The sequence below is a fragment of the Patiria miniata genome, unplaced genomic scaffold (assembly GCF_015706575.1).
Source record: "Patiria miniata isolate m_02_andy unplaced genomic scaffold, ASM1570657v1 HiC_scaffold_25, whole genome shotgun sequence".
Classification (NCBI taxonomy): domain Eukaryota; kingdom Metazoa; phylum Echinodermata; class Asteroidea; order Valvatida; family Asterinidae; genus Patiria; species Patiria miniata.
This window is the reverse complement of record NW_024037064.1, coordinates 4,806,083-4,830,785: the sequence shown is the minus strand read 5'-3', so window position 1 is coordinate 4,830,785 and position 24,703 is coordinate 4,806,083. Positions and strand designations below refer to the sequence as shown.

The window sequence follows — 24,703 nt, the reverse complement described above, 5'->3', positions numbered from 1 at the left end:
AAGTGAAACTGTGGTTTGATTATATTCATATTATAGTCTTACTGCAGTGTAACTACAATTTAATTGCACTGTTAACTACAGATTATGGTGATCCATGTACTGGGTGAGGGACGGGTGTTGGGTTGAGGAGGCGGGGGTCATTACATTCAAACACCTCAACACCCACTAAACTCCCCTCTCCTTTCAAGTTTACCATTTAATTCAGATCCAGTCATTGTACATGTACATTAAGATTAAAACAAATTATCCCAATCCAATCAAATGTAACTATAGTCAATACACTGTTTATATAAGACTTTGTATAGTAACAAAATGTAATTGATGCACTGTTTATTTAAGAATTTTTATGGTAAAATGTTTCACATCAGAGGGATCTGGCAGTTTGGATTTTGATGAGAGATGTGATATGAGTGGGACATGAATGTTGATTGGTGCTGTAATGACTGGACAATTTCATCCTCAACATTTGCTGTTGGAATGATGATGATTGCTAGTCAATGTCATGTTGGATGACATCACACCTTGTGAAACATCTTGATTGAGTAGTGGTCAGCAACTGCCAGCTGACCACCTGATGTGATTGTTATTCCACATGGGGCACACAGACCCTGAGCCAGGCAATCAAGAAACCTGCCATCTAGGTCATAGTGGTGAATATGACCAGTGCCAGGCACACCTTGGTACACTACAAGGTAGATGCCTGAGCTGTCACAGCATACACCATTGCAGTACCCCACTGGCTTACCATTAATGGTTGGTTGAATTGTGGCGTGTGTTTTACCTTTGCTATCAGCAATGTCCACTTTCTTTGTGTTCCATCCACTGACCACAACTCTATCAGTGTCGTCATCAACAGCCAGGTAGTGAGGTGGAGTCTGCACTGGTATGGTGTGTAGGATCTCACCATTAGTGGGTTTGTGTTCAGTCCACACCAAATTGTCGATGTCGCCTACTAAGATGCTATTCTTTGTTACTGCTAGACTCGATAGGTTCATTTTTGTCATTTCTACCGGTACCTGATGCTTTGGCATCGTTGGGAACTGCCTAACAAGAGTGTTGTCCTTCATGTTGAACACCTTGACATACTTGCTTCCACGTTCCAATACAAGCAAGCGTTGCTCAGGATTGTGGATGGCTGCAACTGCCTGTGGATCTGTGGGTAAAGAAGAACTCAAATGTAACATTCATTGTATGCACAGTATATAAATGCACTGTCACTATTCTGAGTCTCCATGAAATATAAATACCTATGATAACCGACCTATAATAATGAATACATGGCGTGCCTTAAAGCCTGTTCGTGTAGAATTAATAGACCTACATGAACATTGTGCAGTCTTCAACCACCATGCATGTATAATTGTGAATAACTGCAACGTCTTGGAGATACAGTTTTGCAAAGTCTTTTATAAAGTTAATGCACTCTCTGTGCTATTCTAATTGTTCAAACATCAAAATATATTAGTCTTATATTTAACAGTGTTGCTTTTTTTTTTTAAATAAAAAGGTTGCTCAATTTTCAAATGAAGCATTGAACAACATAGACCCCATTTTTAGACATCAAATAATTGAAAACTGTATAATAACTCAGTTCTTGCAAACTTAAAGACACCTTTCACAAACTGAGAAAAAAAATGAAACTTGAAGCATATTATTTTTCGTAATTCAAGGTCAAAGGTCATTTCGTAACGCATTTTCTCTGCGCTTCATTGTACAATTCTGGTTTTATTTTATGAAATAGAGGCCATTCAAAGAGCATTAAATATGATGTACAACTTGGCTTTGTAGGTGCTATAGTTTTGGAGATACAAGTATTGAAGGTTCGGAGGTCATGCTAATTTGTCAAACGTTCGTTGACCCGTATCTCAGAATCTAACAAGCCAAACTACAAAAAAAAAATCAGTTCTGGGGGTTTCTCATACAGGCCAATCATCATACCAAATATTGTTTCAATCTGTGAGGGTCAAGTCCAAAATCGTGTTGAATTGACACAGAATACACATTTTTGAGAGTCAAAATTTTGACCCCCAAAATTTGTTCTTACAAGAGTAACACACAAACGGCCAACTTGTCAAGGATGGTTGTGTAGACGTTTATATCCTACTTTTAAATGTTCTTTGTAGCCCAATTACGTACACGTTCACGTGGAAGAACCACGACTGTGCTGCGCGTCTGTTGACGCCTATATACAGCGCAGAGCTGATTTCGCTACAATATGTTCATACCAATTTTCAAGTTGCTGCATTGTACCTTTTAAAATATAAGCCATGGAGCTTTATTGTTTAGAAAAAAAGCAAAGCACGAAAACTACAGAAGAACATAGACAAAACCAAAGGGATCTTGATGGAGGCTCGGGCAGGTTGGTTCGTTTGCAAAACAGCCTAAAAGCAAATTTGCTATTTTCTAAAAGTTACATACCCCAAAAATAGAAGCACTTCTTCCATATTATGCAAACTGAAATCAGTAATGAAATAAATATAAGTTTTGTTGTAGTTTTGTTTTATTTTTTGTTTCTGCGTGTCTGTTTTAATTGTGTGTATTTTCTTTTTTACATAGCCCTACATGTAACAAAACAAAACAGTGGAACATTTGTCGGGAGAACAAAACCTAATTTGTTGGATATCACTGCCAGCACATGAATTCATTGCCAGTATGTTATTGGTTTTCGTTCTCATTTGTCTGATCTGCATTTGCACATGGAAGACTTTAATACATGTACTTATAAGTTCCGCACGATTATGAAAGTTTGTGTTGATGAACATGTGCATAAAAGAAACTTACGTTGTAGGGGAATGGTTCCTTTGTGTTGTCCCTCATTGCTGCAGATGACCACTCGGTTGTTCCCATAGTCTGCCACAGCAATCTCACCAGGTTGAGTAGCAGTAACACCTACAGCCCCACTGAACTCTCCTGGACCACTTCCCTCTTTACCAATCTCACAACACATCTCCCACTTGCCTGTTTCCACCTCAAGCTTGCCCAGATTGATGTCACCAATCCTCTGACCCAGGGTGAAGCTCAGATATGAAGGCTTGGGATCAATCTGGGGAGGATTTTGACTCTTGAGTGATTTCAAGTCTTTGCTGATGATAGGATAGAGGGAAAGCAAATCAGTGTCTGATGCAGTGTCTATGACATCCTGAGCTGTACTGAAGGAAAATTGTTTACTTTTTAGCATCATTGTCACTGTTGCCTGATGCTTATCGTATGTTTTGTTGCGATCCTGCTGGAGTTGTTTGATTTCTTCAATCAACTTTGTCTCTTGAGTTGTTATCTCAGCTCTCATTTTATCCGCTTTGTCTTTCACAGCTTTCACAGTCTTTGTGACGTTCTGTGTGAACTTCTGCTTAGCTTGTGATGAAGTGGCCAAAGCTTTTTGAAGTATTTTTATGCCTGTGGTGACATTTGGAAACATATCTTTTAGTGACTGTTTGTATTTGCGAGAAGCCTCTCCAGAGTCAATGTAGTGATGTTTTGGTTCACGGTGGTCTACTACAGTACAATCTCGGCAAATTAACTCTTCACATGTCTCACAGTAAAACCGTTTCACTTCCCCCTTATGTATCTGGCATTTAGACTCATCTTCTTCTGGTGCTTTTTTCACTGTTACCTTCCCCTGACGAATGTCCTCCAAAGTAGCCACTGTGTGGTTTGATGTAGCAGTACATCGCAAGTGTGTCTTGCAACAGTTTGGGCAGATATTCTGTGCACAGTCCAGACAACGATGCATGGCCTCATTTCCCTCATCACAAAGCTCACAGATGACCTTTGTGTTTTCTGAACTAGCCACCTTTTCTTGGAGTGAGACCTCCTCAACTATTCCCATCAAATGGAAATTTGTTTTTAGTCCTTGAATGCGTGTCTCTGGAAGTATTGTCTCCCGACGACATACAGGGCAAGGAATATTAGGCTGACCTGCATACCTGCTAGTGTAGTATTTCTCCAGACATGTCTTGCAAAAACTGTGTTGGCAGTCCAGCACCTTCGGCCGTTTGTATTTCTCCTGACAAATGTCACACTCTAGATGGGTAGTGATCTTTTTCAAAGCTGTAGCCATTTTTATCTGTATTTAAATAATAGAACGGAAGGGTTACTATAAGGACAATTAAAAAAAGTTGACGGAAACATGTGACTTTTATACATTATAGATGTGCTGTCCATTAGTGTTTCATCTGGATAAAAACTACATATTTGCATGTATAACGTTTCTTGTGAATTGCTATTTTGTAGCCAGACAAAAGATATCCATTTCTGCACGAGACATCAAATAAAAAATTCTTTTATTTCCTTTTAGAATTCCTGTTCAAGTTTTAAGGAGCACTGAGAGTACATCTTTAATTCTCTTCTGAAATGATTTCAGATATTGAATTGGACAAAACGGTATGCAAGTTATGATCACCATAGTGTTTTTCCATTTTTATTACTGATAGGTTTTGTTGGAACATTACTTGTCCGTACTCTTCACGTTTTGAAGTCTAAAGTAAACTGCGATTCCTACGCTTGAAAGCTACAATCCCGGCCAAAATAGTTGGGACACTTCCTGAGCCTGCCACGGTCACCCACTCCTCCGCTCCCCCGGTCAATGTTGTTCTCTTTAGCTGATGGAGCACACACTGCGCAATGAGAGACAACATTGAACGGGGGCCGGGGGGTTGGAGGCCCAGCGAGATTTGGCCAGGATTGTCTGAATTTCTTCAAAGTTCCAAATGTGTATGATATGCCGTTTCAGGGGCTGTTCTCTTGAGTTTTGTTTCCAAAATGTGAAATGGCAGCCGAAGGTTGAATGAAGGAACACATATTTGGGCAAGATAATAATTATTGATAGTAAAATTGAAATAACAAATACATATTTTGTCATGTTTTCCCTAACACGTATGGGTGGTAATCAATGTATACTTTTTACTTCCCGAGTGCTGCAGGGAAATAATCTTCATGTGTTTATCTCCGGTGAGTTTCGAACCCACCACGATCCCTGCTTTGTTGAATTGAGCACATGTCTTAACCAATAGACCACCGAAAGTACCGGCGACAATAATTAAGAGGCCATCCCAACTTAGTGTAGCGTGCATCATAACGGTTCACCATGACGGTTCACCATGCCATTTTGGCCAATAACTGTACAAAATACAGTTTGTGTTGAACTTGAAAGGCTCTTTTAGGATACGCAAACAAAATACAATCTCTTTTAAGTGGTTTGTATTCACTAAGTCCGTTATTCTGCCGAAAAAATTAATCGGTGATCTATCCAGACCAATATATAAAGGAAGTGAGTGACTCGGCTTCTTATATAATTTACAGCGGTAAACTGTGGTTACTCTATGGTTTGGATGGATTTTTCGTCCAACTAATGGAATGGCGGAGAAAACACGTTGTATGTGCATCCTACTACGGCTTCACATTGAACACAATTTGTATTTTGTAAAAATATCGGCCAAAATGACATGGTGGACCGTCATGGTGAATCGTGTATGTGCATTGACCATGTTGTATTATGAAACCAGCGCGCGTGTGTGTATTATTATTTGAGCGCGTAATACGCGCAATGTCCAAATAGCAAGGTTATAACTGTACATTCAGACAATCCCGACCAAAATGGTTGGGACACTTCCTGAGCCTGCCACGGTCACCAACTCCCCCGCTCCCCCGGTCAATGTTGCTCTCTCCAGCTGATGGAGCACACACCGCGCAATGAGAGACAACATTGAACAGGGGCCGGGGGGTTGGAGGCCCAGCGAGATTTGGCCAGGATTGTAGCCTTTAACCTCATTCAAAATAACTGACAATATTTCCTTATACTTCTTTAAAATTCCCAGTCAAATCACTTAAAGACAAAGCTTTCCAATTTGACGTAGAGAGCACAAACAGTTGAGGCCTTTTTTTTATGAGGCGGATCAGGTAAAGATGGCGCTGGACAAACACAGCATCGTCATCAAGTCGCGTGACATGGTTTATATATAGAGCTTGGGATTTTTGTTTTGCTGCATACATGTACATGTACATGAACGTCACACACGTAAAGTCTGTATATCTGCTTATCTGTGTACATATTTACTTGACACTTGAGTTTTGGACCTTAGGGCCCTGTCACACTTCTGCGTATCCTAATTCCTTATGAGTTGCGCATTGATTTTTTTTCATACGCAGTCGTACGCACAATACGCACCTCATATGCATCTCTGTCGTTTTGTGTAGGTTTTATGTACACAGATATGCGCATGGTACGGCCCAGTACGCAGGATATTTTTGGGCATGCACAAAACCTTTCGTGTGTGAATCAAAACATTTCGACGTTAATTGAGCGTACGGCTGCGTATTGAAAATGTTTGATAAGGAACTCATAAGGAATTAGGATACGCAAAGGTGTGACAGGGGCTTTAGATAGGCTCATGCATTCATTCTACATGTACATGCTGCACTTTTTTGAATTTCAATCGCAAATACCTCATCACCATTCATTTAATTCCACAGATTTTTTTTAACCATCAAATAAAATGAGCTGTACAAATATTTTCATCATATATCTTTCATATTTCACACACGAAAGGATTCTTTTATTTTGTGCTATAAATACTGATAAAGAATGTTCAGTCTATTTGAAGTTATCATTTTGACCAACCAAAAAAAATTGTGTTAAAATTGTTCATGCAAATAAAACATATATGTGCTACTGGGTGAAGTACGGTAGATGCTGGTGTATAATGGTGTACACTGAGGACAATGAACAACAGAATTGACTGAACAAAAAAGGATAATGTCCTCAGTTGGACCATCACAACTCAAATGAGAGGAGTTGCCAAAAGTTACCCAAACAAAAGCCATCAGAAGGACAATGGGAAGTCCTCAATTTACACAAACCTTTAATGTGGGAGTGTGAATAATGCAGAGTTTTAGAGGAGGGGACCAATGTAATGTTGAAACACTCATATATGTTGTAGTAATTTCTCCAAGTAATCCAGCACCTTTGGCTGAGTGTATCTGTCTTGGCAGATGTCACACACAAATTCAATCAATGTCAGTTAATCAGCTCACCTCACAACTGCAGATATTTCCTTTAAAATCCCAACAATTTCCTCCAAGTCAAGTTGTTCACTCTGATTTCACCCTTCCTTACCATAGGCGACTATGTAGTGGACGAGGAAATAACACACTAAACACCCTCAACATAGATATTCACCGCTTTACACCAAGCTGGCATTGCTGGTATGCTTGCCGCACCCATGCATACGTCATCAACCAACTGAAAGAGAGTTTTTCAATCCATTGTGGTGTATTCGAATTGGTCCCTTTACAAAACTTTGAGTGAACTGCTTCAGAGTTCAATTTGAGGTATGGAGTGCTTTTGGTCATACGGTGAAATGGCTTGCAGAGTGAGTTTGACAAAAAGGGGTCAGATAAAAGAACAGAGATTAAAACTTTCTTGTTTTGGCACATACAGTCTTGATTTTGGTATCACATGAAAGAGTAAATTCTGAGGAACAAACTTTACACACAACACGTTTGATTCTAATCACTCCTTGACAGTGAAAATCTAGGTTGAAAAAAGTGAGTTTGTTTCCTGCTCTAGTGATTTCCGCCTGACTGAGCAAACAATTTGGTTCTGTGGAGCGCCACGTCAACGGTATCCCTAGGTATCCCTAGTTCACGTGCAAGGCACCAAATACTGGAGTCACAGACTCCTGTGTTAGAAGTTGAGGTCAGATTTTTGCAATAGTCATCAATTGGCAATATTTTCAATAGGTTGTAAATTATAATGCTTTCTCCTCTTTCACACAGCCCATTTTGTCCCTTAACTTGATAAGCCTAGTCTTTCATTCTCATTATGATTCTGTGTCATGTGATAATTATTTTGCTTTCTTTATTGTTTAGGTCAACAAACCCAACTAAATTCCTTGACAATTTTACGGTCAAGCAGGGACAATTTTGCGTAATATAATTTCTCATCTCAGATGTAAATTCAGTGTGATTCAGATTTCACAGGCCAGACAACCCAGAATTTTTATGTTTTAATTGGTTGGAAATTTGAGGTCAGATGAACAAGCAGTTCTTAGCAGGAGTGAGGCTGAAAATCACATAATTTCTATTCCATCTCAAAATGCCCATTCATGTTGATTTCTGTCAAGAAGGCTGTATGTAACTCCAGCCATATTACACAGAAACAATCAGAACCGTGCATACAGATGGTCCATGGCTTACATGTACATGTACAGGCTAAGTCACAGCCAGCAATGTGCCAAAGTACCAGCCACTAATGATCATCATTTCCAAACTGTTCAGGATAAACTTCCAAACTGCCAATGATAATTTTTGCGTTGATTTTTGTTTTTCAGAATTGCTTAGATGTGAGTTGACCAACATCAGACTTTCATCTCTTCTGACTATTGATGACTACCTGCCTGTCAGTCTGTCAGTCAGTTGGCCAGCCAGTGCAGTCCTACAAGCCAACTGAATGTGAAACCCAATTGAGTGGTTTGAAACTATAGCCTGATGAACAAGCCAGTCAATGCCTGACTGTCAGCCAGTACATAAAGTGACTTTGCCTGACAGTGATCATTGCATATGATTTGATCTGATGCCTCATTTTCTCAAGATCTTTGCAGCACTTTTGAGAGCCCCAGTGGGAGGGACATACTGCCTACACGTACTGGTTCATGTGCGGACTGCGCAAAGTACGCATGACTTATTTTATTCTGAATCTTATCCAACCTGTAACAAATTCACATGAGTGCCAGGCGCTGTTGGCAATGCGTTCAAGCGGTCTCTCCCAACTCTTCCTTTGAGAGGTTCTTGTGCAAGGAGTCCATACCCCACTCAATCAGCACAAAAGAAGTGTGAGTGAAAGTCTTGCATGAAATCTGTCAAAATGATCCCTGCCAAAGCTTAAAAATGGGACGCCCAAAAATGAGATGCCGGGCCCCTTTCCGCACCAGTGCCTAGAAATACCCATGTGATTCGGGGTACCATCCACGTGGGCACAAATGACTTCACTATGCAATGGATGGTAATGTTGAACAGAGATTATATTTTGCTTCCATTTAAAAACGTTTATAAACATCTTTCCGAATTGTTACAAAATTTTTTTTTAATTTTTTTTCTTTCAAATTGGTAGTTATAGTTAACGGGAAGTTAAGGGGGCTTATTGTGGTCAATTTTTCGAGGACAGACATGCAAAATAAATGCGCATGCACATCGATTGAAACAAAACCAGTGTTCCAAAACCGTTTGGCAAAAGTGCATTTTATGACCACGGCATGGCATTTGGTCAATTAGTCAATTATTTTTGGTCAATTACGGGGACAGACAGACCGACCGACGACCGACCGACTGACAGACCAACTGACCACCAAGTGACAAGTAGAAGCTCCTGCCAGAGCTTTATAAAAAAAGGCAAACACAAAAATTCCGACCTACCAACCCTAGTTTTTAAAAGGCATGTACTCGGAAGCAGAACTATATTTGTTTTGGCCTTATCTTGTTACTTTGCAGACTTTTGTAGAAACAAATACTGCACAATCAGCAGTCTTTAGCAATTTGTAATTCCTCTGGTCTTGAGGCCACAAATTCAATAAATATCAGTTAATCAGCTCACCTCACAACTGCAGTTATTACTTCAAATTTAAAATCCCCAAAAATCCTCCAAGTCAAGTTTTTCAATCTGATGTCGCCCTTCCTTAGCATATATGCAATAGCAGTGGACGAGGTCACGAGGAAATAACACACTAAGTACCTTCAATACAGTATTCTGGTTTTACATGTGCTTTTCACCAAGCTGGCATATATTGTTGGTATGTTTGTCGCACCCATGCATACATCAGCCAACTGAAAGAGTGTTTTTCAATCCTTTGTGGTTTATTCAAAGCGTTGCCATAACAAAAATGTAAATAAACTGCATCAGAGTATGGGTACACAATTTGAGGTATGGAGTGCCTTTGGTCATGTAGTGAAATAGGTTGAAGTTTGATAAAAAAGGGATCAGATAAAAGAACAGACATAATAACTTTCTTATTTTGGAACATACAGTCTGATGTTGGTATCACATGAAAGAGTAAATTCTGGGGAACAATCTTTACACACAACACCTTTGATTTTAATTACTCCTTGACAGTGCAAATCTAGGTTGAAAAAAGTGAGTTTCCTGCTCTAGTGATTTCCGCCTGACTGAGCAAACAATTTGGATCTGTGGAGCGCGAAGTCAACGGGATCCCTAGGTATCCCTAGTTCACGTTCAGGGCACCAAATACTGGAGTCACAGACTCCTGTGTTAGAATTGACTCAATAGTTACCAGTATATGCACCATCCATTAAACACAAGTTGATGCCAGATTTTTGCAACAGTCATCAATTGGCAATATTTTCAATAGGTTGTAAATTATAATGCTTTATGTTCTTTCATACAGCCCATTTTGTCCCTTGACTTGACAAGCCTAGTCTTTCATTCTCATTACGCTCCTGTGTCATGTGATATTGTTTTGCTGTCTGTACTTTGGTAGGTCAACAAACTCAAGTTAATTCCTTGACAACTTTACTGTCAAGCAGAGACAATTTTGCGTAATATAATTTTATCTCGGATGTAAATTCAGTGTGATTCAGATTTCACAGGCCAGACAACCCAGAATGTTTGTATTTTAATTGGTTGGAAATTTGAGGTCAGATGAACAAGCAGTTCTTAGCAGAAGTGAGGCTGAACATCACATAATTTCTATTCCATCTCAAAGTGCCCATTCATGTTGATTTCTGTCAAGAAGGCTGTATGTAACTTAAGCCATATTACAGAGAAACAATCAGAACTGTGCAAATGGTCCATGTCTCACATGTACATGTACAGGCTAAGTCACAGCCAGCAATGTGCCAAAGTACCAGCCAAATCCTCATTTCCAATTCAATTCAATTCAAAGTAACATTTATTTCCACATGATCATAAAGAAAAGTACAATAAATATAGACAGATGTGGAGGCACGTTCCAAAAAAGCGGGGCTTGTCAAGGAACAGCCTGTTTACAAAAAAACAAAACAAAGTAACAACTTCACAATAAACGAAGAAACATAACACCACCTATAACAAGAACACAAACAGTTAGTATACGTGTACAACGACTAAGATAAAAAAGATATGATTCAATAAGAAAAAAATAATAAACCAAGATCAGAAAAGTAAAGTAAGTGGGGCTTACTGAGGTGACTGGTGGATTAACAAAGACTTCAGTTTGTGTTTGAAAAGAGCGAGTGATTTAGGGGCCATTCAGAATTTTCAGTGTTTTAAAATTTCGAACTTTTTTCCAAATTGTGGGTGGGTGGGTCAAGCTAAATAATTGAAAATCGAAATTCACTTTCCATGGAAAAAGGATAAAAAAAACAAAGAAAGATAGATCATTTGACTTGCCTGAACAACGCGCAAGCGTTCCGATATCGCGATGCGTGTTTCTTTTCCAACTTGGTCCCCTGTATGTACTGTACATGTACATTGTACGTCATGTACGTGTATATAGACCCACTGTGGCATGAGAGGGAGGTGGTTTTTCAGTAGACTTGGATGCCGGGCATTTCTAGCGGTTAGGCCGTGCAGAGGCAGCAGGGTACCAGGTGTACTATGCCGCGGGTGTCGATTACCAATCGCTATAAAAACTGGACTATTCAACCACTGGACTCCAAGACTACGAGGACCGCAACCTGTGATGTGATGACTGCCCAAACCTTCTTTCGCTCGTACCCCCGCCCTGCAAACAGGGCAGGGGGTACGAGGGAATGTTTTTCTCAGCTACCTCACGTGACAGGCACAACCTCGTATGTCACATGTCATCCACCTCATCCAGAAATAGCCCCATAAATAAGGCCAATTTACTGGACTGCCTCCGTAAATAAAGGCCACACTGCCACCATATACAAAAACATATCGAACTTTGTTAAATTTTTGATTTTCACATTTAGGCTTAGTTTGTAGTTCATTTTTGCTTTAGAAGCATACTCACCCCCTTTATAGGCTAATTAGACGAAAGTGCTGCCTTTTTCAGATGTCTATTTTTGTAAAATTTCATGTTGAAATTTTGATACGCAAACGTGTGCAAATGAATCTGGAAATTTCACGAAAAAAAGACACCTGAAAAAGGCAGCATTTTCTGATTAGCCTATAAAGAGGGTGAGTATGCTTCTAAAGCTAAAATAAACTACAAACTAAGCCTAAATGTGAAAATTAAAATTTGACAAAGTTCGACATGTTTTTGCACATGGTGGCAGTGTAACCTTTATTTACGGAGGCAGTCCAGTAAATTGGCCACATTTATGGGGCTAATCCAGAAAATGACAAAACCACGGTCATCTTTGTGGCTTCCAAGACTGCAACCTGTCTTTCCAAACAGCATATCAGCTGGTAAAACACAAGAAAACTGAAGGCCACCACTGCAAAAGAGGAAGACCAACATCTTCACGCCGTCACTGAACTAGACACACATGTACATGGGTACACATGTACATGTACATGGGTATACATGTACATGTTCAAGTATATGTACACACTGTACATGCAAGTGCATGTACATGTACATGTTCAGTTTTTTATCAATCGAAAATAGGGGTGGGTGGGTGGGTCAAAATAATTTGGAAAAAAAGTCGAAATTTTAAAACATTGAAAATTCTGAATGTCCCCTTAGATGAATAACAAATATCATTTATGTACAAATAAAACAACAACGGCCCTAGAAGTGATCCTTGGGGTACTCCATGCAAGTAACAGTGTCGGTAGCAGGTAAAACCGTGTATGAAAATAAAACCTTGTCCAAGAATGTGGGAGAAAGGCAATGTTTTTGTCCTGATGTCATCGGGTATCAAATTAAAAGCTAATAAAGTTGAAACATAATTTGAACTAAAATTTCTGGATTGAATTGACCGTGATAATTTGTTTGTGGTATGGATATTGCCTCTTGCAATATTTTTGATACCCAAGCACAAAGCCCCCTGACCATTAAATTTCAATAAAAGTACCACTAGTGACCACAAGGTGACCTTTGACCCTCAAAATGACGACATGAAATATACTTAGGTCAAGGAAGATGCTGTCCAAATGAGGTTGAAATAGGCCAAAGACTTTGGAAGATATAGCATTGAAAGTCTTATCAAGAGAAACAATGGGCAGATCATACAGCGATGCCACATGCATTTCACTCATCTTAGAACCACAAATGGTGTTACCAATCTACTGTAGCAGACCGTAGCAGTGACGAAGATATAATGACAGAATAGTTGATGCATGAAAATGTATTATAAGGTTTTGCCAATGTTCTTTGTTCTAGTGAAGCATTTTAAAATCATCCAGAACAGCAGTGTGTGGAGTGAAGGGCATATCCCTGCCCATGTTTTCCCTTTCCTAGTTATAACCCCCATGCTCCGTATCAGAGTCTGAATGTCAACACTCATTATTTGCTGATGGTGCATTTATCATAAGAACCTGTCTGGAAGGGACCCTCATCATGCCAATACATGTATGAACTTTGGACAGAGCTCACCCGCCTCCCCAACCGCACCTCCCAGGGTGAGAAAAAATTTTCTTTCTTGGGGTTAATTACAGTTAGAAGTCAGTCCGTCACAAATTATAGCAAGAGAAATGGCAAAATGAGGGGTCCGAAAGCTCAAAGCCAAAATGGCGTACTTTCAGGCTCTACTGTTTAAGTAAAGAAAACCACCCTCAGCTCACATGTAATTATTCAGTCAAAAAGTTGCAGATGGAAATTAAATTAAAACGGTTCCTTGATCTTTGTAGTTTCCTTTGCAGAGCTTTTTGTTGATGGACTCTTGCACCCCCTGCAACAATAAAGTTCTACAAGCTTTTAGCCTCCAGATTCAAAACATCCTGAAAAGTCTAAACTTCCTCTTTGGTAAATTTCATTATAGCGGGGCAACATGTAATGGTAGAATGAACTACAATTAGAAAGTTGTCAAACATCCCACTTTGCCTGAAACGATTTTTTTTATTTATTACGGAATAAAGTAACATTTTTTGAAGTATAAAGTTTATTTCAGCAGGGTAGCCTTTTCAGTTATTTAAACTGTTATTCTTTTAGGGCCCAGACATGGAGGTCTACATGCACATTCATAGCCAAGTTACTGGTATATGTGAAGACAAAACTTGTTTATTTTGTCAAAGAGAAATTACCACTCCTCCAAAACAAAGTACATGTACCTTGGCCTGTATACATGTCACTCAACTCAATAACGGCCAAAAATAACCCCACCTGTATTAGCCATAGAGCACGTACAATCGGTATGAGAAATAAACTGAAAACCTAGACTATATTGTTGATAGTACAATGGTATATTCACCAATGGTTTACCTACAGCGAGCCAGAGTGCTTAGAATCTATTCAAGTTCAGCATTCCTCGTTCCAACGTCACTGCCCCATTTATTGGGTTTGTATTCTCAGGTCATCCACCATTGACTCTCACAGACCTTGATGCAAATTCTATCAACAATACCCAATGAAAAAGCTGCCACCAACAATCCCATATTTGGTGCTGCAACACATGCCTATGGATAATATGCACGTACCACACCAGGTAAAAGAAATATGTTCTAAATTGCTGGTGCTTTTCATTTAATTTGGAGTACCTACCTCAGTAAAAAATTCTTTATTAGGCAAACTCAACATGTTTTTTTTTTCTTTAATGAGTGATCGGCTGACAGCATCAGCAGCCTACATGTACATGTACATCGCACAAATTAATTTGCACACAGTTACAATAGAAAAAAGTACAATGTAGGCCTACATGTACTTTTTTCGTTATTTAGAAAATCTATTACGATAAAAACTCCTCACATCACAGTACTCTACAATTGTTAAATGATCGAATTATCTTCACATTTTCACATAATTGTAGACAAGCTCAGTAGGCATCACAAATAAACTTAAAGGGAATGTACAACATTTGCTTTTGCTGCAATTTTCAGAAATAAATGGATTCGGAGGATTAGTATCTTAAAGCAAATACTGTTAAAATGACTTGTTTTACGTTTTGGGCTTGTAGATGCTAGAAAAACCAAGAAATCATTCATGTTCTTGTAGTCTGATTCCCTGACCTCACTTAAGATGAAACGGAGAATTTATAGACTTTGGAGAATTGTAAAGGGCAGAGAATCAGTCTAGCAGGCTTGAACCCCTTTACAGTTGTGTAATCAATTGCAAAGAAAACACGGAATAACTAATTATGAAAAAAAAACAGGAGCAGTTTTTGAAAAAAAGCCAGTTTTCTCCAACGCTGGTCGGCCGACCAGGGTTGGAAAAATACAATCTTTCTTAAAAATGTCAGCACACCAGGAGCCACGATTTTACAAGATGCTTTAGACTGTCATTCCCTAACAATCCAGTAAGGTATTTTGTGATAATTTGATCATTTCGTTTTGTGATGTTTGCAAATGTTGTATCTTCCCTTTAAATAAGTTTATATACATGTAGAACCATCATCACCAGTATTCTGCAGATTATCAAGAAACTACATGCAGCAGGATGTCATAATTACATGAACTATTCTCTGTACGGTATGTTGTCCCTTCAACACTGCTCATGGTATGTGATGTGGTCTGATAAGGTATTTTCATGACGAGACTGGGAATTAAGTTTAGATTCAATCATATTAACTTGGCCAAAGCTTGATGACTTCTGGAAAAAAGACTTGAATTGGGCTTGATCTGCTTGGACTCAACCCAAGTTGGACTTGACTATCATAGTGAAAGTCTGAAGTGAAAGTCTTTGTCAATTTGTCACAACTAAGGACATGAAGGACACCAGCATACGACCAGCTATGATGTCATCTGAAGTGACTAAGGTAATACCAAATCGACTGGGGAATCAAACCTCGTCCAATAGCTGATCGGTAAATTGTAAACTGCACTCAAACGTTGTACCCATTTCTGACCCTGTAAACAGCAGTCCTACTAGCAACATGAATTGTCACTAAAATGATTCCACACACAAAAAGAAAGAGTGGCTACTCACCTACAGAAACTCCTCCCCTGTATACAGCACTACACACACAACTGTGGCTTGCCTCACAAACAATCAATGCTGAACTCTTCCAGAAACCAAATCTAAGATTACAGTACTAAAAAGGTGCAGTGCGGAATCGACAAGAACAGAATCCAAGTTACTCTCAGAGGCGAAGGCGCGCAAATGATAGAACCACTTCCGCCCAGCCCCTTTTTATAGTCCCACTGACGTCACACTCCGAGGGATGGGCTGAATTGGGCAATTGTCAGATCCCCTATGGGTCCCGGGTCCCACAAAAATTGTAACTAGTTCACTTTCTTGAGCAAGCCTAGGGATAGACTGGAGACCTGACCTCAAACACACATGTAAATTATGACAGGCAATGGCCTCATGCTTCTGATATCTCATTGGTCGCCATGCGTTTGTGCTGTGCCACCCTGTCGTTTGATTGGCCTATTTCTCCTGCACACACTCATGGGTCACACTGAACATACCGTACCACCCTATTGGTACACACGTAGATCTTTAAATTAGGTTGACCCCTAGGATATTCTGACAATCTAAGCTTCCCCATATAGCACGTACAACTGTACACTCAGTTTATGAGAAATAAACTGAACACCCAGACTATATTGTTGATTGTACAATGGTACCAGTATACTCAACAAAAGTTTCTTTTAAAAGTCACTACAGCGAGCCAGAGAGCTTAGAATCTATTCAAGTTCATTCATCCTCGTTTCAACGTCACTACCCCATTTATTTGGTTTGTACATGCATTCTCAGGTCACCCACCATTGACTCTCACAGACCTTTATGCAAATTCTGTCAACAATACCCAATGAAAAAGCTGCCACAAACAATCCCATATTTGGTGCTGCCCCGCTGTGCTCACGGATTAGCACACCAGGTGAAAGGAATAATGGGGATATGGGACTATTGCTGGTGCTTTTCATTTCTATTTGAGTACATGTACTCACCTCAGTGACAAAGTCTTTATTAGGCAAACTCAATCTGTTTGTCTTTAATGAGTGATTGGCTGACAGCGTACAGCGCACACCCAATATGTCATTTCGTTCACATTTTGTGGGGATTACCAAACTATAGACTTTTGGAAACTGTGTTGTACAGGGTGTCCCAAAACAAATGACACCCTAACTTTGATTGCAACTTCAAAAATAACTAAGCTGGCTCTGTACGTTTTTTTTTGCAAGCGGACATTATCACTAGCAAACAAAATTTGGGTGTCGGAGCAGGAGGGGGGGGGGGTTCGCTTTTTTTTCTCATGAATTTCTATTGAAAAAAAATGTTTGACAGAGCTGGGTTTTTGTTTTGACCCCCCCCCCCCCCCCCTCTGGATCCGCGCCTGTGTAGGCTGGGAATTCTTAACTGTTGAAAACAGCCACTTGATTGATTTGGACTGAAAGGACTACTTTGCACAAAATGTATGTTTGCATAGGAGGGTATTCCAAAATTAACTTTTTTGACGTGACACAAGAGGGCGCCGTGTAATGACGTCGTCTTCACTTGCTTGTGTTTGGCATCCCTCACTGACCATTTGCTAAATTTGAATCTTTGAAACGAAAGTAGGCCTACACTTTGAAAATGAAAAAAGGTCTTCGCTGTCGCCGATTCCGTAAATTTGGGCATAAATGTCAGACAGTTTAATGAGCTGCTGTTGGAAAAGTGAATGTGATACATCACTAATAATGTGACATCTAATGAATAGAAAACAATTACAGACCAAACAAACGTACCACCACCTTAACGACATTGTACACGTACATCATGTGGTCCGATCGGTCTGTTGGATTTTACGGAATTGCCCCTATGTGAGTCTTGTGGTGTGTTGATGGTTAAATTAAACAATTCAACAGGTTAATTAATAACCAGAGTAATAGTATTTCGACTGACAGACAAACATAAAGAAAGTTAAAAACAAAATAATTGTCCTACCTACCAACCTGGATAATTGTTAGGATGTTAGCGTAAACACACACATATGTTCAGCCTAAGTGAACCTACCATGATACGGGTCTTGACACACATCCATGGCTTGGCCGGTGTCAATTCTTGCTGTCCTCTTTGGAGGTTTGTGGCCATGAACTTCCTGTATGCATCTTCATTGGTCTCTGCAAGCTCATCCAGCATTGACCGAAAGCACTGTGCCTGCTTCATCAGGTCATGTTGGACGCCTGTCGCCATAGTTTACTGAAATTGGAAAAGAAAGGAGGAAAAATTGGAAAATGATGTCCGCAAGATATTCGCAATGGAGCCCTCGCCGATATTCATAAACGATATTTCACTTTCATCCAGACTGTAAGTATCGTTTAATATCTTGATCTTAAAATCATAAATCTGTAATTGTATCTCAGGTGGCGTATGTAGTAATTCTGTGGACGTTTTGAGGGTGAAATCTGATGTTTTTGTTGGCAAATGTTTGGGTTGTTAATTATTTGAAACGCCTTGTAAGTACTATCGCCAGATCATGTCCAACATGTTAAAAATAATGCAGGGGCTACTGTTGCGGCAATCGTTACAGCAGCGTCTGGCTCCCTAACCTAATAGTAAATGTCCTTCATACAACTGCATGTGCACACATCACATGACGATTAGGGTCTGTGGATCGAAAGTTCACCACAGGCATGCAAAATCATAGCGGGGTACCAACGAAATCAAAGAAAAGTTCTTTTTGTGAAGTAGATGCAAAATGTTGATTGTTTAACGGCACCATGGTTTAAGTTGTTTTGTACTGATCATATGTGTATGCTGCAACTAGGGTGGAAACAAAAGTTCCATCTTCTTTTTTACTATAAGAAAAGAATTCCATTATACATGCATGGACATCATTAATTTTTCCAATAACATGCCCTAAAAAGTCAAATTTTGCAGGGAAAATATTAAAGTATTTACTGAAAAAACACAGACTTTTTTTCAGACCAGTCTCAAAGGGTTTGTGCACAGGGCGTCAAGTGATGTCCAGGTGGGGTGTGGAAGTCTTTTCCGCTTTGTTTATCCACAGACCATTGTTGTCATGTGATGTGCACACGCGCAGTTGTGACTCAGATGGGGCTTACATTATGTACTGAGACTTGGGTAATCGTCATCGTCAGGACACCTCTATTTTTAACAAGTTCCGGTTAAAATGACTGTTCAGCACCAAAGTGACTCTTGCACGGCAGTCTTTTGTCTTCAGATTTACTCATATTTGTTGGAATTTTGAAACACACTTTCAAAGAAAATGTGACTTTCCCCATTTTTTGCATTCAAAGACGAAGTGCACGTTGTACTTCTTACAACACGTGTGCACGCCAGACAGAATGAAAGCTTAGCCCGATGCTGATTGGCTAATAACAACATGTTAAAAAAAATTTAATTTTTATCCAGCCAATCAGCATAATCAGCATCATTCCTTCATTGCATCGAGTTTCACTGTCGCCATCTTGGTTTTTGAGCCTGTTTTCTGGTTGTCTTCGTCATTGACCCCATAATTTCCCCAATAAATCAAAGACATCATGCCCTCTTTCCACAAAATAATCAACAAAACATTCAAGAAGGTGTCATCCCTCATAGCTGTTCAAATGTCTGGCCCCATAAATGTGGCCAATTTACCGGACTACCTCCGTAAATAAAAGCCACACTTGGTACATGTACCTGACAATGTAAAACTTTGTCTAGTTTCTATTGTTCACATTTAGACTTTGTAATTTATGAGTCCCATAAATGTGACGGTGTACTGGTCTACCTCCCTATTAACCGAAGGAAATCCAGTATTACCGTCACATTTATGGGACTAACCTTCACATGCAGCTAGCGCGCACTACGCATGATGGGCACCGGAAGTTAGTTTGTGTGACGCCTTCTACATGTACGTCACAGGTCACGCAAATCTATCCAATGAGAGCTCAAATGACGTCAGCCCTGACAAGCGTTCTGTTTGCAGGGAAAGTGGGTGGGGGTACAAGCGAAGGTACTATGTTTTATTTTTAAGTCCCAGAAAATGTCACTGCGTATGTTCAATGCCTATCCGGCAAAATATCGTTCGCTTAAAGAAAGCCGGTGCCGGCTAAATATACTCCAAATGCCATATTTGAATGTCAATAAAAAAGACAGTCTGATTAAAATTCATGTTTTTATCCATGCCCAGCATGCATTGCAAATGCAGGCGCGGATCCGGGGGGGGGGGGGATTGTGGGGGTCAACCACCCCCCCCCAGCTAGCTCTGCCCCCCAAAAAATTGCCATACAAATTCTTAAAAAATAAGTCACCCCCCCCCCCCCCCCCACTGTGACACCCATATGGAGAACAATGGAGCATTTGCTCACTCGACACTAGTGAAGCTCTGTCTAAGTGGGAAGACTGGCTATACTAGTAGGCGCTCTGAGCAAACTTTTGTTAATATGCGGAAAGTATGTTCGTTAAACTTACCTCCTTGTATCGCATCACAAAATACAGATTTTCCTCTTTCATATGAATATAACTTCTTCATGATTAAAGGCGAATAATTATGTGCACTTTTTCATTGAAAACAGGCAACTAAGTGGAAATTTCACGCTTCCTATGGAGGTCACGGCACAATTCCCCGATTTTTAGGGTGCGGGTTTACATCTTCGAACAGCACACGTGTGAACCCGGTCGCATACAATTACCTCGCATGCAGTGGCGTAGCCACAGGGGCCGTAGGGGGCTGTTCAGCCCCCCCCCCCCCCTGAAACCTTGTCGCCCCCAAGTTGCCCCCCCCCCCCCCACTGAGATTTTGAGTTTCTAAAAAAATTATCATTGATCTACATGACGCCTCCCATAAAATGTCCCAGCCCCCCCCCCCCCCCCCCCCCCCACTGAAAATTCCTGGCTACGCCACTGCTCGCACAGCTTCTGAAAGATAACACAATAAGCTAATTCCATTCATGTAACAAACGTTTTGATTGGTTGAGAAGAACAAGGGGCACTTTTCTTGTCAAATCAGACATCGCTTTTGTTCTGAGGATCGACGGGCTGCTTATGAGTTATGTATAGTCCGGTCTACGCAGTAGGCTGTGCAGGTTGCCGGGTAAATGCACCGTTGTGCGTGACCGCAGAGCATGCAGGGCTTTGATTTTCTGCATATATAGGTGGCAAAGTTCTCCATACGCAAAAAAATTATAACTTCAGAAGAATCTACAGTAGTTCAATCACTTCCACCTAGCTTTCCAAGGCCAAATGGTTAACTTTTCAGGCAAAAATTGGCAAACTTACTTTCGCTGTTGTGACGTTTTTTCGAAAGTCCTCCACGTCGTGCCCCGCTAATTTAAGAACGCGCAACGAACCACGTGAGATTGGTTTGTGAACAAATCCCTGGTCCCTGTACTATTGCAATGATTTCAGAAGCATTGGGAAGTGCGAACCAGTTATTTCTGCGGCGCCTTACTCACCAATGAAAACTACCAGGCACATTTTGTGCTGGGGTAGTTTCAGGTTTTTTAGCTTGGGGAAAGTCGTTTTTATTTTAATTCACAATGTTTGCATACTATCTTTTTCAATTCCCACAATTTTTATATCAAACAATATTGGAGACCTGTAGGCCTATCTCAGAAAAGATCGTCTTCAAATTCAATAGTTTGCTAAAAAGAAATCTTTTTTAATTCTCACAATTTTTATATAAAACAGTATTGGAGACTTGTATCCAAGAAAAGATCGTCTTCAAATTCAATAGTTTGCTAAAAAGAAATTTTATTTTGAACTGAGTTCCCTTATTTTTGTATTGATGGATGGCTCACCCCTTTTTCATTAATTTGGTATAGCCCTTGTGGAACGTATATGCAAATTTTTACAGGTGCAATTTTTTTTCATCAAGCGATAACTCCTTCCTCCCCGCAACGCCCATTTAGAAATATTTAGAGTGCCGCGACTTCTATATTCCTCTATTTTTTTTAAATAATATTCCTGTATTAAATATTTAATATTTGATATTCCTCTATTTAATAAATGTAGCCATAGAGGGCGGGCTTTCGATTAGTGCGGCGAAATTAACTTGTCCACTGATAATAACCCCACCAGGGGCGGATCCAGGAATTTTACCAGTATATTATTACCAGTATAATTTATTTGGGGCGTCACAGCGGGGGGGGGGGGGGGGGGGGTTGCATTAATTAAATGAGTTTCTATGAAGAAAAAAAATGACAGAGCAGGGGGGCGTTTTGAACCCCCCCCCCCCCGAATCCATGCCTGCCCACCTCCAACCCATAAACAATGTAGACAGCTTAATTTAATTTTCCAATACATTTTTTAGGGAATATCGAAGGGGGGAATATCGAAGGGAAGTGAAACAAAAAGTGCGTTTTGTTCTTAAAGTAGAGTTGTTTATTGGTAGTGGGGCCTAGACAATTATCATGAATTCATGAAAGGGGATGAATTGAAGAGGGGGTGTTAATAGGTAAAGTCCGTATTTTGTGGTGTTCATTGGGTGCTAGAAAAATATTTTAAAAAGGCTTTTTGTTTTCAAATGAGTCACTGTGGTGTCGCTAAGCCCACAACAGCAAAACACAACAGGTCCACAACAAAACAATGTAATGAAACAATGATTCATTCAAAATAACTTCAACTTATTTGAAGTTGTCTTGAATTAATCAAAGAAGCTGTCTTCTTGCAGACCGAAGTGGGGCCACCAGAAATGCCTTTTGAGATAAATCCACCAGGGAACAAGTGAAGACGACTGTTTTTAATACGAAATTGTAGTCTATTCATCCCCGTTGCCACTTTATAATACAAAGAAAGAAAAGAAAGGAAACACTGCACCCCTCCCATAAAATGCAATCTAGCCCCGCCCCTCCACATAAGGAATTGGCAACAATTGGCCTGTCGGCTATTTCTTAATCCCCCAACAATAAATGCTTCTGGATCCATCAGTGATTTAGCTGTCTAATCATTTTTTGTAATTGCATGAAGTAAATTTGTGATGGTGTTGATATATTTTCTAAGGAATTTCTTTTGATATCCTCATTATGAAGCCTGCATGCCTGATTACAAAGCCCAAGTGGTGACCCAGCTGTAGAATTCAGAGGCGGGAGATTGGTCCATCACTGAGGGAGGAATGGAGGCATAACACAACAATCATCTAACCTCAAAGATTTCTCCTTGATTGACTCAAGTCATTACATGCAATAATTTATTACACGATAATAATCATACAAAGTACACAATGTCAAATAACAATCCCGAAAGTCTTAAACTTTGCCCAAAATAGCTGGAAAAACAAAAGAAGAGATCAGAAATGTTTCTGCACCAATAACAAATAATACAAATGACTTACAAATTCCAACATATCTCTACTCATAGTTAACCAATAAACTTACTTCCACCAAACGGTGCAAATATCAGATATTTAATTTTTATTTTTAAGATAAGTTTGCGGTAGCACCATGTGAATAAATCTCTTTTGTGAGTATGTGTGGTTCTGAAAAGAACCGGAGGGACTTAACGTCTCGAACAGTATGCTCCACCCGTCGTCAGGAGAATGAGGGATTCCAACGATGATGCGATTATAAGGATGGGAGCGGTGAGGGCGTGAGAAGGATGCAAACTGGTGAAGCTCCAAACTGGTGAAGCTGAGAAGGATGCAAGTTGACTGATTTACTCACATGGTGCTACCGCAAACTTATCTTGTCTTATCTTTCCACCATGCAAACCTTCAAATCTTATTTTCAAGTTAAATAAACAAATTGACTGTAGCAGGATTACCGTTCCGGATTACTGTACCGGGACAGGAATCCGGAGGTCACAGGGTCAAACCAGCTCCAGTCAATTTCTTTGTTCAACTTTCACGTTATTATAATGCACCAAGACAGTTCTCCTTTGTGGTTTATTTTTATGACTGAAACCAAACTATCCAGAAGTCAGCAGATTATCCTGACTTGGAGTCCGTGCCCGAGTGATGACCTTATCTTACAGAGTTGCACATTAATTATCACAAGATAAAAATCACAATGATGTAGTTTGTAAACCATGGCTTAAAGGCATATAGGAACATTTGTATCTCATGCATTTTGTTCGTTTCCAATACATGTAATATCATCACTGTTCCACAGAAGATAGAATACTCTAAACCTAACATGTTGAAGCTTTGGATATTGCACTTTTCAAGAAGAGTGAAATATCCATGCACAAACTTTTGATCAATAAACACGATTTTGTCCATAGAACTCTTCTATATCCAAAAACCAGTCAATTGACTTATCATTGGAAATCAAGTACAATTCTTGATTTCTTCTCAATGACAGCAAGCCAGATGGAATAATTTCACAGGGTGTTTAGTACCAGTACGATCTTTAATCCAAGTGAGCTTTTTGATCACCGTCGGTAGGTTACTTTTGGGATAAATGCAAATGATCCCATCCCATATCCCTTGAAATGTGTAAATCAATGAGTACAAAAACCCCCGTCATTTAAAATTGCAATCAGTTCAGCTTTGCAGTTACAGTGTGTAAATCTCATTTTATTCGAAATCTTCTTTCATGTGTCATGCCAGCAACAACAGTTAAACAGTATTTACATTCAGTTTACATTTCAAATGTGAATAAATCAAAATGTTGATTCAAAGTATATTTTTTCTCTCCTGCAGAATACTTTCACCAAATTGAATGGTTGCATTTGGGCATGTTATAAACGACTGCTATCGTCCGGGCAACTGCAAAATATCAAAACTGTTAGAAACAAAAATATCAGTTTTTGTACATAATATTGATCATACTTGGAACAAACAA

General features: G+C 39.7%; 1 protein-coding gene across 1 annotated transcript; it reads right to left on the bottom strand.

Moving 5' to 3' along the window:
• Positions 1-401: 401 nt before the first annotated feature.
• On the bottom strand, positions 402-4,057 carry LOC119732901 (E3 ubiquitin-protein ligase TRIM56-like). Its single transcript, XM_038206487.1, has 2 exons — positions 2,782-4,057; positions 402-1,153 (listed from the first exon to the last, which is right to left on the bottom strand). Exons 1-2 carry the CDS (start codon positions 4,055-4,057, stop codon positions 516-518), a joined length of 1,914 nt encoding a protein of 637 aa, XP_038062415.1. The 3' UTR covers positions 402-515.
• Between the last annotated feature and the right edge of the window lie 20,646 nt (positions 4,058-24,703).